The 12,788-nt window shown below is 37.3% G+C and overlaps 1 protein-coding gene across 1 annotated transcript in view; it reads right to left on the bottom strand.

Moving 5' to 3' along the window:
- ODR4 (odr-4 GPCR localization factor homolog) overlaps positions 1–12,788 on the bottom strand; it is a 53,112-nt gene that overhangs the window by 30,867 nt on the left and 9,457 nt on the right. Inside the window, exons 4-8 of the mRNA XM_045298163.1 lie at positions 5,919–6,014; positions 3,935–4,041; positions 2,967–3,003; positions 1,936–2,076; positions 73–168 (exon numbers count right to left, since the gene is read on the bottom strand). Of these exons, the coding sequence (XP_045154098.1) occupies positions 73–168; positions 1,936–2,076; positions 2,967–3,003; positions 3,935–4,041; positions 5,919–6,014 (477 nt within the window). The remainder of the gene's footprint in view (positions 1–72; positions 169–1,935; positions 2,077–2,966; positions 3,004–3,934; positions 4,042–5,918; positions 6,015–12,788) is intronic.

The raw sequence follows: 12,788 nt of genomic DNA, 5'->3' as shown, positions 1-12,788 counted from the left end.
AAGTTATCTTTCTTTTATCTTTTCCTTAAGCACAAGTCATTTCATAAGCGAGATAATTTTCTCTTAACATACCTGTCCTTCAAGTAGGTCACAGTCTTCATCTTTAACTTGTCCATTAATCAAAAATACACCATTTTCTATTTGCTTGGCCCAGCGTGTAAGTCCATTCTTAAAAGAAACATAGTACGGCTATCCTTTAGCTATAATGCCCTCTAAATTAACTCCACACCCCCAAAATACCAGTAATACCGTTTTTAATACCACTCTATTAAAGGAAGAGTATATCCCCAATTTTTAAAATTTTACCCGTATTTAATAATACTCTTTTGTTTTCCCCAGATTTTTATCTCAAACCAACATTTATCATCACATGAAAATATATGACTACAGTTAAATACAACACAATAATATTTATTATCTTAAAAAAAGTAGCCAAACTCCATTTGCTTACTTCAGTGGGAAGAAAGAAGAGAAATTTAAATGAGATGAACAAAGGACTGATACAGAAATGCAAGAAAGACTAAAAAAGGAGAGACAAAACTAAGAACGCAAGTAGAATACAAAAAGTATAAGAGTGAGCTTTCTTACACAGCTCACTGAGATATAGTCAATTAATATGGGCCTTCGACACATAATTTCTTATGCAATGCATTATAATTCTGGACTCTATGTCTGTGGCTATAATTCCACTTTGAAGTAAGTCCCCTATTATATTAATGGACAGAATAGAAAGGTGAGATAACTCCTGACTTGTAGGAGCCCTCGTGGCATACTGGTTATGTGCTGGGCTGCTAACTAAAAGGTCAGCAGTTCATACCAACCAGACACTCTTCATGAGAGAGTTGGCTTTCTACTCCAGTAAAGAGTTATGCTCTATAAAATCTAGGACGATTCTACTTTGTTCTATAGGGTGATTATGAGTCAGAATTGACTTAATGGTAGAGAGTCTGTTTTTTCTTTTTTGGGGGGTGGGGGAGTACTGACTTTAGTAGAGGGTGTAAACCAACTGATACCCTCTGTGTCCTTGGGAGTAAGGTGTGGTAAAATACAAAACCACACCTCCATAAAATAAAAGCCATTCCTCTGGTACAAGTCATCATCTTGGTCACAGAGAGATATTTCAGGATCATTGCAAGAGCAGGTTAAAGATCTCTATCTTATGTGGCAGAGGTTGAGATCAGAGGCACTAGAGACTGTGGCACAGAGACCGTGGTACAGAACAAAGGAGTCGGGCCAAGGCCAGAGGCCAAGACAAGGAAACTATGAGATGGAACAACAGTGCAATACTGAGACTGTGGGACTATGAGGCAGAGTAGAAGCTAGCTTGCTGGCCCACAGAAGCAGAAGCCAGAGACCAAGTGGCTGAGGGGCTAAGGACTGAAGGGAGACTTAACTACTGGTATAGGAGAAATGCTGTTGTGGCCAATGGCTGAATCCTTACTGTTTACTAATCCTGGCCGGTGGTAACCTGTGAACTCTCCCAATAAGCTCCCAATCATTGTGAGTATTGCCTGTGAATTTTGTGTGGCCACTGCAATGAATTATTGAACCCAGCACAGAAGCTAAGTGTCGTAGAGAGAATAGTTGGCATGAGAATAGGGTCAAGGATGGCGTGTAGAGGTATATCTGACTTCTGTCTCAAGGCAACAAGGAAGCCAGAGAAGGTCAAATATAGACCTTGTATATTATTTATTTCACTCATGCCTACTATATTAAGTGCACCAGTATTATGACATTGTCCCACTGTCCTAGAAAAAAAAAACAAACAAATCTGGCTGGGGTCTTAACAATTTGTTCCTTAAAACAGTAAGTAGAATGCCATATTTTATTATTTTAGAATGTCATTTTTGAGGATAATAAATGGCACAGACATCCAGAATTAAAGCACACTATCTACTAAGCAATTAGCAAAGAAAACACATTTCACCCTATTACCTTTGTGTTTTTCTCCAGAGAATAGCTGACGGTGGTAGTAGAGAGTGGAATGTGAATATTAATGTGAACTGTAGACTGTAAAGAAGGCCATGAAGTTGATAGTCCATTTTGATATTTCCAATCTGCAGGTCTTGCTGAACTCTTTAGTAGTGAGAAAGGATGAAAAGCAAAAATATGATATGGTTTAGATAAAATGCATGGATCAATAATATATACAAAACAACAACAACCTCCGCCAATATGTTTTGTCATATTCATTGATCAAAGGGCTACAGATTAGAAATAAATAAAATGAGGCATATATAAGTTCAGCACAATCCAGGTAACCCCTGACCTCACTCTTCCCAAGAGAAGTAGGCAGAAAAAAGGTCAGAAATTTCATGCCTAAAAATCTGACAAAGTCCCCTGGTCCTCTATTTCTCAATTCCAGCTTCAAAAGGGTCAATTCTGAAGCTTCTGATGTGAACAAATATCCACTGTGTGAACTCATAGGTGCCAGCTCTTCATATTCCTGTTCCATCCTTGCTAACAAACTATGTGAGGTAACCATGGCAGTATATTTAAATTAGGTAATCAGGTGCATACTTAGGTTGAGTATGTGTAGCCAGATTCAGATATGCTCTTCTTGTTTCTCCTTGATAAACTGTGTATTTAGTTTATGAAACGAAATCGTTACAAAGTACTTTTTCAAAATCTAAGTATGGGTTCCACTTAATACAGACAGTTCAATTATAGGCACTGTAGCTACCAAAGGACTCAGGTATTTTTAATATCAGTCTCTCAAAGAAAAAACTAAGTAAGATAGAAAGAGCCTACTGGAAATACTCTAGCAATTAAAATAGTATGACTTCTTTACATCCACTATTGTCTCTAATAAGATTAATTAAAAATTTAATTAAATAACGAACACAAGGGGTTGTGAAGATCAATAGGAAGTATTAGAACTCAAAATTATTTAAACTAATTATAAAATAAATTTTACTTAAAAATTTGCAGCTCAAAATATATATTTAAAGAGCAATTTTTCTTACCTTTGGATCACACACATCAAAAGTTCGACACAATATTCTTTACAAGTTAAGGGCAGAAACAACCAAAATGAAAAAAAACAACAAACCCGCATTGAAAGTAAAAACAAAACAAATGCATACATGTTTTTACAAGATCATACTTTATATACTTAAACGTACATACATATACTAATTACATATGAAGATGCTTCAAAAATACTCAGAGTTGTATTATCTTTTAATTCCATTTTCCATAAGATTTCTGGAGCCTCATGTATATGTATGTATTAATACATATGTATATATACACACATACATGCTCTACCTATACCAAGGGTTTTCAAATTATTTGGCCTTTCAACCACTTTTCAGAAAAAGAATTACTCGCACTCCCCCCTACCCCTTGTCAATTAACTTGTGTACGACAGCCCACAATCCTAGTTAATGTGTGGGTATCTGCTTTTGCAGCCCTCCTGGATTGTTCCAGTGCCCCCCAGGGTGTGGTATCACCCACTTTGGGATATATTGACCCATAATACCATTATACTTGAAAATGATTTGTTTTTTCCCTATAAAGGCTGCTAACAGAAAAAGCCTAAGAATATTTATTCTAGTTGAAGGCTTTTGGGGTAAACTCCTGGCCCAGGGGCCTCCTCCTCCTCCCTCAGCTCCCTTTGTTATTTGTGGACCTCTTCCTCAAAGCTCTGAGATAGGAGCATTAGTCCTTGTCCAGGGCTGTGGAGGGAGAGGACTAGTCTTATCAACTCTGTCCCCTCTCCCCCACTGGCACATCACAGGACTCTTCCCTATACCCTTCCTTGTCTTTATTTTTGACTTGTAACTGGGTGTTTACGGAATAAAGAAGACTGGAAAGAAGCTTTAAAAAAAAAAGAGGTGACTCAATTAAATTTTGGAAAAAATACTACAGGAGAATTCTTTTGATAAGAACCCCAGATTTTAGCCAATAAACACACCCAAATAAAAGATACTTCTTTGTAGAGGAGCAAATATGAAGTGCCACTCGTTCTGAGACCTCATCTTCTGTGAAACTCCATAGTCTCTTTTTATTCACAGACTTTTCCACAGCAAAGACTAGCTGAAGGAGGGAAAAACACACATCAACTCAAAGCACAATGAAAAGTGAGGCAGGAAAAATACAATTGTAATGTCTCCAAACCCCATCTAGCTTTAAAGTTTCACTGTGAATTCCATGTTTAGAAATACGTACTAATAAGCTTTAGGAAGGAAACTATAATTTGTTCTTATTAGGGATCAACTATACATACAGAAAGTTATTTTTAGATCATTAACATTTAAATAAAGTATAGAACAATTGTCTTAATTAGGATGAGAAAGGACAAGTAATTTTAGCCCACAAAAATGAAGCATGTTAACCTTTTAGGATTTCTTGTTTAAATGGCCCAAGAGACTTAGGTTATATATAAGGATAAATTAGTAATAACATACACTAAAAGTGAAAAAAATTAAAAGTGACATAAATTTGTATCAGAAATGAGAATGATGAAAATGCACACTTGGTATTAGGGAGAGAGGATCATAATTTCACTCCACGCTTTCTAACAATGGCTGAAAACAACACAGATCGGAAAAGCTGTAATTTTCTTGATTAATGACATCCAAAAGGATTTCCTTCCATGAAGGTAATACCATGAGCAAGGATCTTAATTAAGCTTATGAGAGACACTGACAATGTCGATAAGGTGCTTCTTAAAGTGCCCTTCAATGTAGACCAATAGCAACAAAGTTAGGCAATTGAAATGTACCACTTTTTGTGGCATGGCATTTAAAAAGATACAAAGTAATTTTAAAAAGAGCATCTGTCTTTAGCTCTCTAACACATACTCTCCCGCCATTCAAGCCAGGGGGAAGACAAAAGGATGCACAATGATTCCTTTAAACACAGAGATTTATTTACATTACATCATAAAAAGTCAAAGAAGACCAACACTTGTGAACGATGTGCATTTATGGAAAATGAAAAACTTGGCAGAAGATTGGGCAAGTGACTAAGGAAGGCAAGTATATCAATTTTCGTGCCTCACTCCCTTAGGCACAGATATCAAAGCCTGAGGATAAGCATTTGAAAGAGAATGCTTAAAAACCAAAAGAATCTATGGAACTTAGAGCTCTTGTTCTTTTTTACTCAACAACAATTTTGGGGGGATTTTGTGATGTTTGTGCTTCTCAAGATTCTTTGGCCTCTTTCTTTCTTGGGCTGTGGAATACCCTTGCTATAAAAGGAATATCCTGGCTTAAAGGCCATGGGGATTTTAAAAACTAGAAGGTGAAAGCTAGCTGCTCAAAGATGCCTTTAAGTTTAAGCTTAAGGGAGAACAGCTTATAGGTCTTCTTATTTTGTTTTGGCTGTGTTACTCAATTCACTGCCATAGGAATAAAATTTACACTAAACAATGGGGTTCAGGACAAATACTCTGTCCAGGAATAAAGAATAAGTATTTGATTATTCTCTATGTTTCATCTTGAGAGAACTGAGCAGACAGTGAATAATCTCAACACCTACTGATTTCACATTACAGCAATGGCTTGGTACTACATGGAAGGTCTAGCAGAACATTGCTACTACAATAGAAAAAAAAAACCCTCCTATAATTTGTTTCATAATAGTAAACATTTTCTTAAAAATAAAGACAAGATATGGAAGGCACTTCAAAGTTTCTGGAAAAAATCCATTATATTTCAATTCAATTTTTTTTCACAAACTTCTTGAAGGCCAATCCTATAAAGTTTTCATTGAAAATATAAATATTTAGATGTACTGCACTCAAAATACTCAAAGAATTAAGTGGAAAGTTTTTTCGATATAATCACACTATCTGAGCACACTTAAATAACCAAACTAAAAACACTAGAATCATTGTGTTATATGTAATCTCAATTAAAATAACACATTACTGTCATCATATTAAGAATTTGGGGGCAGATCATACTTACTCTGCGTAACGCACTTTGAAAATCATTTGCCAGTTCTAACGTCGTAATGATAAATACTCCAAGAATTATAAGTCCTCCTGGGAGCATTCTGGAAACCTAAAAGTAGAAATATAATATTAGCTAACAGAAGTATTTAACATTATTTAGCATTATTTCTGTTTGAGAATTCAAACCAGCAAAAAGTTATGGAGTACCAATTATATGCATAAAGTTGACACAGTGCTTTAAAAAACTAATACTAAGAAGAACAGGTGGTAACCAAGATTAATGGTTAAGTTTACCATATGTTAAGTTTCACCAAAATATGCTTTGCAAACTACAAAGACTTGAATTTAGGGGTGTGCAAAGGATGGAATGTCTGAATTATGCCCCTTCCCCAAATATGCACTGCAAATCCTAACCTTTATGCCTGTGGTTATAATCCTAGCTGGGAATGGGAGGACTTTTGTTATGCTAATAATTCAGGATATATCTTGAGTCAGATATGAAAGAAACAAGGGAAATGGTATGACAAACCACACGAAGAACTCCCTGGAACAGAAGCTCAGACACAGGACTTTCCTCCAGAGACAGAGGGATCTGTCCGTCAGAGCCAACCCCATTTCCAAGGAGTCCATTCAGACCCAGATGACCCGTAAGGGTGAGTGAACTGCGTTAGGGTTCCAATACAGTAAATCTTCATGAGAGCATACTGCCTCCTCTCTCCCCCAGGGAGTAGCTAGCTTGGTAGGTTTGAACTGCTGACCTTATGGTTAGCAGCCCAACATGTAACCCACCACACCACCAGGGCTTGGACTTCTGGTCTCCTAAATGGTAAAAAAATAAATTTTTGTTTCTGAAAATAAAAAGTACCCATTTTTTGGTATTCCTATTATAGCAGTATTAGTCCATTAAAACACACAGAACTACTTTAAAGATAGAACCACTGAATAATGACAGCCTTTAGCAACATCATTTAATAAACTCATTTTTTATAAGATAAAGGACTATAATAGCTTCTAATTTTTCCCTATTCATTCATCTGTTAGCTTGTCCTACTGTAGTGACCTGCATATTGTTGTGATATTGGAAGCTAAGTAACCAGCATTTCAAAGACCACAGGGCCATCCATAGTGGCCAAGTTTCAATGGAGCTTCCAGAGTAAGACAGAATAGGAAGAAGGACCAGGTAATCTTCTTTAAAAAAACTTTTTTTTAAGTCAGTAAAAACCTTATGAATTGCAGTGGGACAATCTTTGATATAGTCCTGGAAGATGAGCTCCTCTGATTGAAAATACAATGGAAGAGCTGCCTCCTCAAAGGAAAGCTGACCTTAAAGATGCAGGAGATCAAAACATTGGGACCTTGGTTTGCTGGTGGTGCACAACTCAGAAGAAGAAACCACTGCAATTGCACATTAATAATAAGGGTAAAGAATCTATAATGTATGAATCCAAGAAAATTGGAAATTTAAAAAAATTAAAAATGGACACATATAGATTGACATCCTACATTATTGAGCTAAAATCTACTAGTTGGTACTTTTAATTAGAAAATCTATCCTGAAGTACAACGCTGGCCATGATAGGATACGGGGAAGACCAGGTAATAAACACCATTATTCTCATTTACACACAGAAAACTAATTGATGACTTCTGCCAATTCTAAACCCTGAACTTAATTATGCAGTCAAGATGCACTGATAATTACTGGTGATTGGAACATGAAATCTGGAAATAAAGGAGGAGGATTCAAAAAACTAAACATGCTGCTGCCAAGTCAATTCTGACTCATAGCAGCCTTACTGGACAAAGTAAAACTGCCCGTCCGGGTTTCTGAGACTGTAACTCTTTATAGAAACAGAAAGCCTCACACACACACACACACACACACACTGGCCCATGGAATAGTTAGTGGTTTAGAACTGCACAGCTTACAATTAGCAGCTCAATGTGTAACACACTACACCACCTGGGTGCCTTAGGAGAGTCAGTAGTTGGAGATCCTGTGATAGAACTTTGTGAGACCAATGATACATTCATGGTAAATACCCGTTTTAATAACACAAATGGCAATTATATATGTGGACTTGCTAAATGAAATACACAAAATCATTCAGATTACAGCTGTGGAAAGATAGAATGGAAAAGTGGCACTATCATCAGTCAGTAGAAGACCAGGGGTAGACTGTAGAGCAGATTACCAATTGTTAATATGCAATTTCCAATTGATTCTGAAGAAAATTAATACAAGTCCACAAGACCCAAAGTATGGCTTGGGTAAATTTGTGTTAGTCCAGGTTGACCAGAGAAACAAATCCAGAGACACTCACATATGTGTATGAGATAATTTTATATCAAGAAGTAAGTATGCATCAATGAAACATCCCAGCCCAGTCAAGTCCATAAGTTTGATATTAGCTCTTAAATTCGATATTAGCTTTTATGTCCAATATTAGCCTATGAATTCCTCTTCACTCATGGAGCACATGCAATGATGCTGAATGCGGGAAGATCACAGGCTGGTGCATGGAAAGAGCTGTGGGTCCAATGGCAGTGGAAACAACTCTAGGGCTCTAGCTGCCATCAGCATGGCTCCATGTGGCTTGTCAACAGCAATGCCAAGCTGAGAGTGTGTGGCCCTCCTTCAGGGAGAAAAGGAGGAAGTTCCTACAATCCTCATGAGAAGGCTACACCCACACAGAGGCATCACTGGCTATGACCTGATTGACAGGCTAGACTGCATCCCTTCACTCATAATATCTTCAAGCTGACACGCGAATATGTAACTACCATAATATTCCACCTGAATTTAGGGACTATCTCAATAATAGATTTAATTCATTAGACATAATTACTGAAGAAAAGACGGATGAGTTGTGGGATGATATCAAGGGCAACATACATGAAGCTAGCAGAATGTGATTAAAAAAAGAAGAGAGAAATAAAAGACCAAAATGCATGTCAGAAGAGACCCTGAAATTTGCTCTTGATCAGAGTAGTTAGCTAAAGTCATTGTAAGAAATAACAGGATTTCAATGGGTGGCTAGAGAAGACGGAGTATTATAATGAAATGTGCAAAGACTTGGAGCTAGAAAACCAAAAATGAAGAACATCCGTGACATTTCTAAATTTGAAAGGACTGAAGAAAAAAGTCAAGCCTTAGGTTGAAATATTGAAGAATTCTATGGGTGAAATAATGAATGATGTAGAAAACATCAACAGATGATAGAAAAACTAGACAGGAATCATTGCATCAAAGATAACTGGTCAACATTCAACCATTTCAGAAGGCAGCATAAGAGCAAGAACTGATGTCATGGAAGAAGTCCAAGTTACACTGAAGGTACTGTCACAAACCAAGGCTTTAGGAATTAATGGGCCACTAAGTGAGATGTTTCAACAAATGGATGCAATGCTCAACAAGTTCACTGGTCTGTAACAATATATTTGGAAGATAGCTACCTGGCCAACCAACTAGAAGAGATTCATATTTGTGTCCACTCCACAGAAAGTGAAAATTATATACACATGCATGTCAAATTCAACTAATGATAATTCAAAACCAGTTGTAGCAATACAATGAAGCAAAACCACCAGAAATTCAGGACAGATGCAGAAGGATGAGGAATGAGGGATATCATTGCTGATTTCAGATGGATTTTGGCTCAGAGAATACTAGAAAGATGTATGCTCCCCCCAGGGCCACACAAGAAGGATGTGGCATGGAAGTTTAACTAAACGAGCTGGGCCCTACCTCAAAACTACTTAAACCTTTGGACTTATGACTGAAAAAACCCTGATAGGAGAGATGCAAGGGATGGCCTCCACAAGACTATGAAAATGGCAGTTTTTGGACAGTGGTTGTCCAATGAAAGGAGAGCCAGAATCACCATTTGTCTGGTGTCGCAATGTTTCCCTTGCGCTTGTAAGAGGTGATGCAGGAAAAGTTCCCTCAGCACCAAACCCCATGCTTAATGTAAACAGAGCTCAATCAATTAAGAAATCAATCTGTACAAAGCAACACAGTATTGCAGCTCACAGTTGGACTATACTCCCAGAACTCCCTCATATCAACAGTTGCTTAAATTCTATGTCACTGGATAAGTTACTGATGTTATTCATGCAACTGCCTTATACCCTAAGGAGATGTTTGACAATGCTTTTATTTTTTGTTTCTCTTGGGATTTTTGAAGCTTAGTTTGTTTTTGGTGCTGTTGTTGATCTTGCTGGTTCTGGCTTTGTTTATTGTTTTTGTCATAATATGACTGCCAACATAAACCAGTCATTCATAACCCTGAGACAAGTAGAGGGATTCTGGGTTCCCAGGTAATTTTAGCCTAAATCCAAGAAGAGTTAGTTCTTATAACATGGCCCTTGCTCCATACTCACCTTCACAAAGAGATCACTGAAGATAAGGGTGCTACAGCAAAGTGTGCAAAAAAAGCGATGGTGGTCGGCTATCAATTGGAATAATGTTGTGAGTGTTAAAGGCTTCTATTAAAACAACACAGAGATCGAAGTGAAGCATCACTAAGTCCACAAAGTAGAAGCACACCAGCCTTTTTCCCCAAAGATGACAATCACAAAATTGAAACATGATGAAGGGAAAAGTATCAGAGCTTAAATTGTGATCATCCAATTTGCAGAAGGCTATGGAGGACAGTGGGAACCCAAAATCCATCTGCAGACTATCTAGTCAGATTATGCCTCTAGCAGATCGTTTCCAGCCACAGGAGAGGGGCTCAATAGTATCAGACAGATCACTGCAAACTTGATTACAGTGAATCGAACCACAGTATATGATACTTGGTTAGTTGATCTCTCTTGAACCAACCTGAATTTGCTTTATGCTCATATATTTCTCAATTGTTCCAAGACAGAAATTTCTTCTCTGGCTTTTAAAATATTTTTGGTGGTTTTTCTTTCTTATTCTTTATTTTTATCTTTTCATTATTATTTGCCTTTCTGTTTCATTTTTTTGTTTCTTATTGTTTCTGTTAGGTCTCCCAGTTTATGAAGCACAGAAAGAGGGGATGCATAGTGACAATAACGGATGCAATGGTTTATCAGGAAGGAGTGGGGGAGGAGAATCAGGGAATGACCAGTGGGTACAGGAGGGGGTTGGGAGCATAAGAGTTGATTGTGATGATATATATACAATTCTTTTTAGAAGCTTAACTATGGAAGTGTACAATACGTGACTATCACATAAAGAAATCACTAAAAAAAAAGAAAAGAAAACAACCATGATTACTGTGGGTGAAGGAGAAAAAAATGTGCTTAGCGGGCACTGCCTTCATTTCAATGGTGGTGGAGCGATTTGGAGAGGAATAAGAAAAATGGCAGCACAACACGAAGGGCATAATCAATGGCACTGAATTATACATGTAGAAGTTGTTGAATTGGTGAATAATTTGTTGTGTATCTTTTTGCCAAAATGGAAAAAAAATACACGAATAACAATGAGTTTTGGGGAAAAAGAAGATTCTAAAATTGACTGTGGGAAAGATTGTGTAAGACTTCTTGATATGGTTGAACTAGGATTATATGATATGTGGACGGATGCCAATAAAACGGTTTGGTTTTGTTTTTACAGATGTTTGTGTCTTATTAACTACACAAAGGCATTTTAATTATGGAAAACATTGCAAAGAATTGGAATTCCAGCTTTCCCCCTCCATGTATAGCTGCCAGCCCTGCACGTCTGTGGCGAGCCAAGTGGCCATGGTGACTTGAGTCAGGTAAAGCCTGTGTGAGTGGAGCTTTTGGTATCTTCATCTACTGATGGGACATGTAAGATAAGGAGAAACAGCTGCCAAAAGCTGCTAATGATTGGAACTGATAAAAAACGAAATGGAATGCACAAAGGTCAACACCCTAGGTATTAGGGAGCTGGAATGGACTGCTGTTAGCCACTTCACACAAATCAGGAAATCACATGATTGACTATGCTGGGATTAAACAATCAAGAGGAATGGCATGGCATTTATTGTCAAAAAGAACATTGTAAAACCAATCATCAAGTACAACGCTGTCTGTGATAAGATTATATCTATTTGCCTTCAACAAAATCTAATCCATATAACTATTACTCAAATTGAGGCACCCACCACAAAAGCTAGTGATGAAGAAATTGAAGACTTTTAACAATGACTTCAATCAGGAAATGATCAAACATGCAATCAAGATGCATTGATAATTGTTGGTGAGTAGAATGCAAAGTTAGAGATGCTGCGGAAGGAGTAGTAGTTGGAAAGCATGGCGATAATGATAGAAATGAAGCTGGAGATCACATAAAAGAATTCCGCAAAATCAACAACTTGCTCACAGCAAATACCATTTTTTAATAACACAAAGGTGACTGTCTTCATAAACTTCTCCAGATGGAATAGAGAAATCAAATTGACTATAGATGTAGAAAGGTCCGATGGAGCTCAGTATCAGCAGGTAAAACCAGACCAAGGGATGACTATGGAACAGACCACCAAAGGCTCATAGGTAAGTTTGAGGTAAAGCTAAAGAAAAGTAAAACAAGTCCACAAGGACAGAATGCAACCTAGAGTCCATGCCACAAATTTTGAGACCATCTTAAGAACAGATTTAATGCATTGAACACTAATGACAGAAGACATGATGAGTTGTGGGAGGACATCAAGACCATCGTTCATGAAGCAAGCAAAAGGTCACTAAAAGGACAAGAAAGAGAGAAATGATCAAAGTGGATGTCAGAAGAGACTTCACACTTGCTCTGAATCGTAGACTAACTAAAGCAAATGGAAGAAATATTACAATGAAATGGGGAAAAGATCTAGAATTAGAAAACCAAAAGAACACGATCAGCACACACCTCTGAAACTTAGAGAACTGAAGAAAAACTCAAGCCTTGAGT

The sequence above is a fragment of the Echinops telfairi genome, unplaced genomic scaffold (genome assembly GCF_000313985.2).
Source record: "Echinops telfairi isolate 266 unplaced genomic scaffold, ASM31398v2 ScPeMD7_7424;HRSCAF=8462, whole genome shotgun sequence".
NCBI classification, from domain to species: Eukaryota; Metazoa; Chordata; class Mammalia; order Afrosoricida; family Tenrecidae; genus Echinops; species Echinops telfairi.
This window is presented reverse-complemented; position numbering and strand designations above follow the sequence as displayed.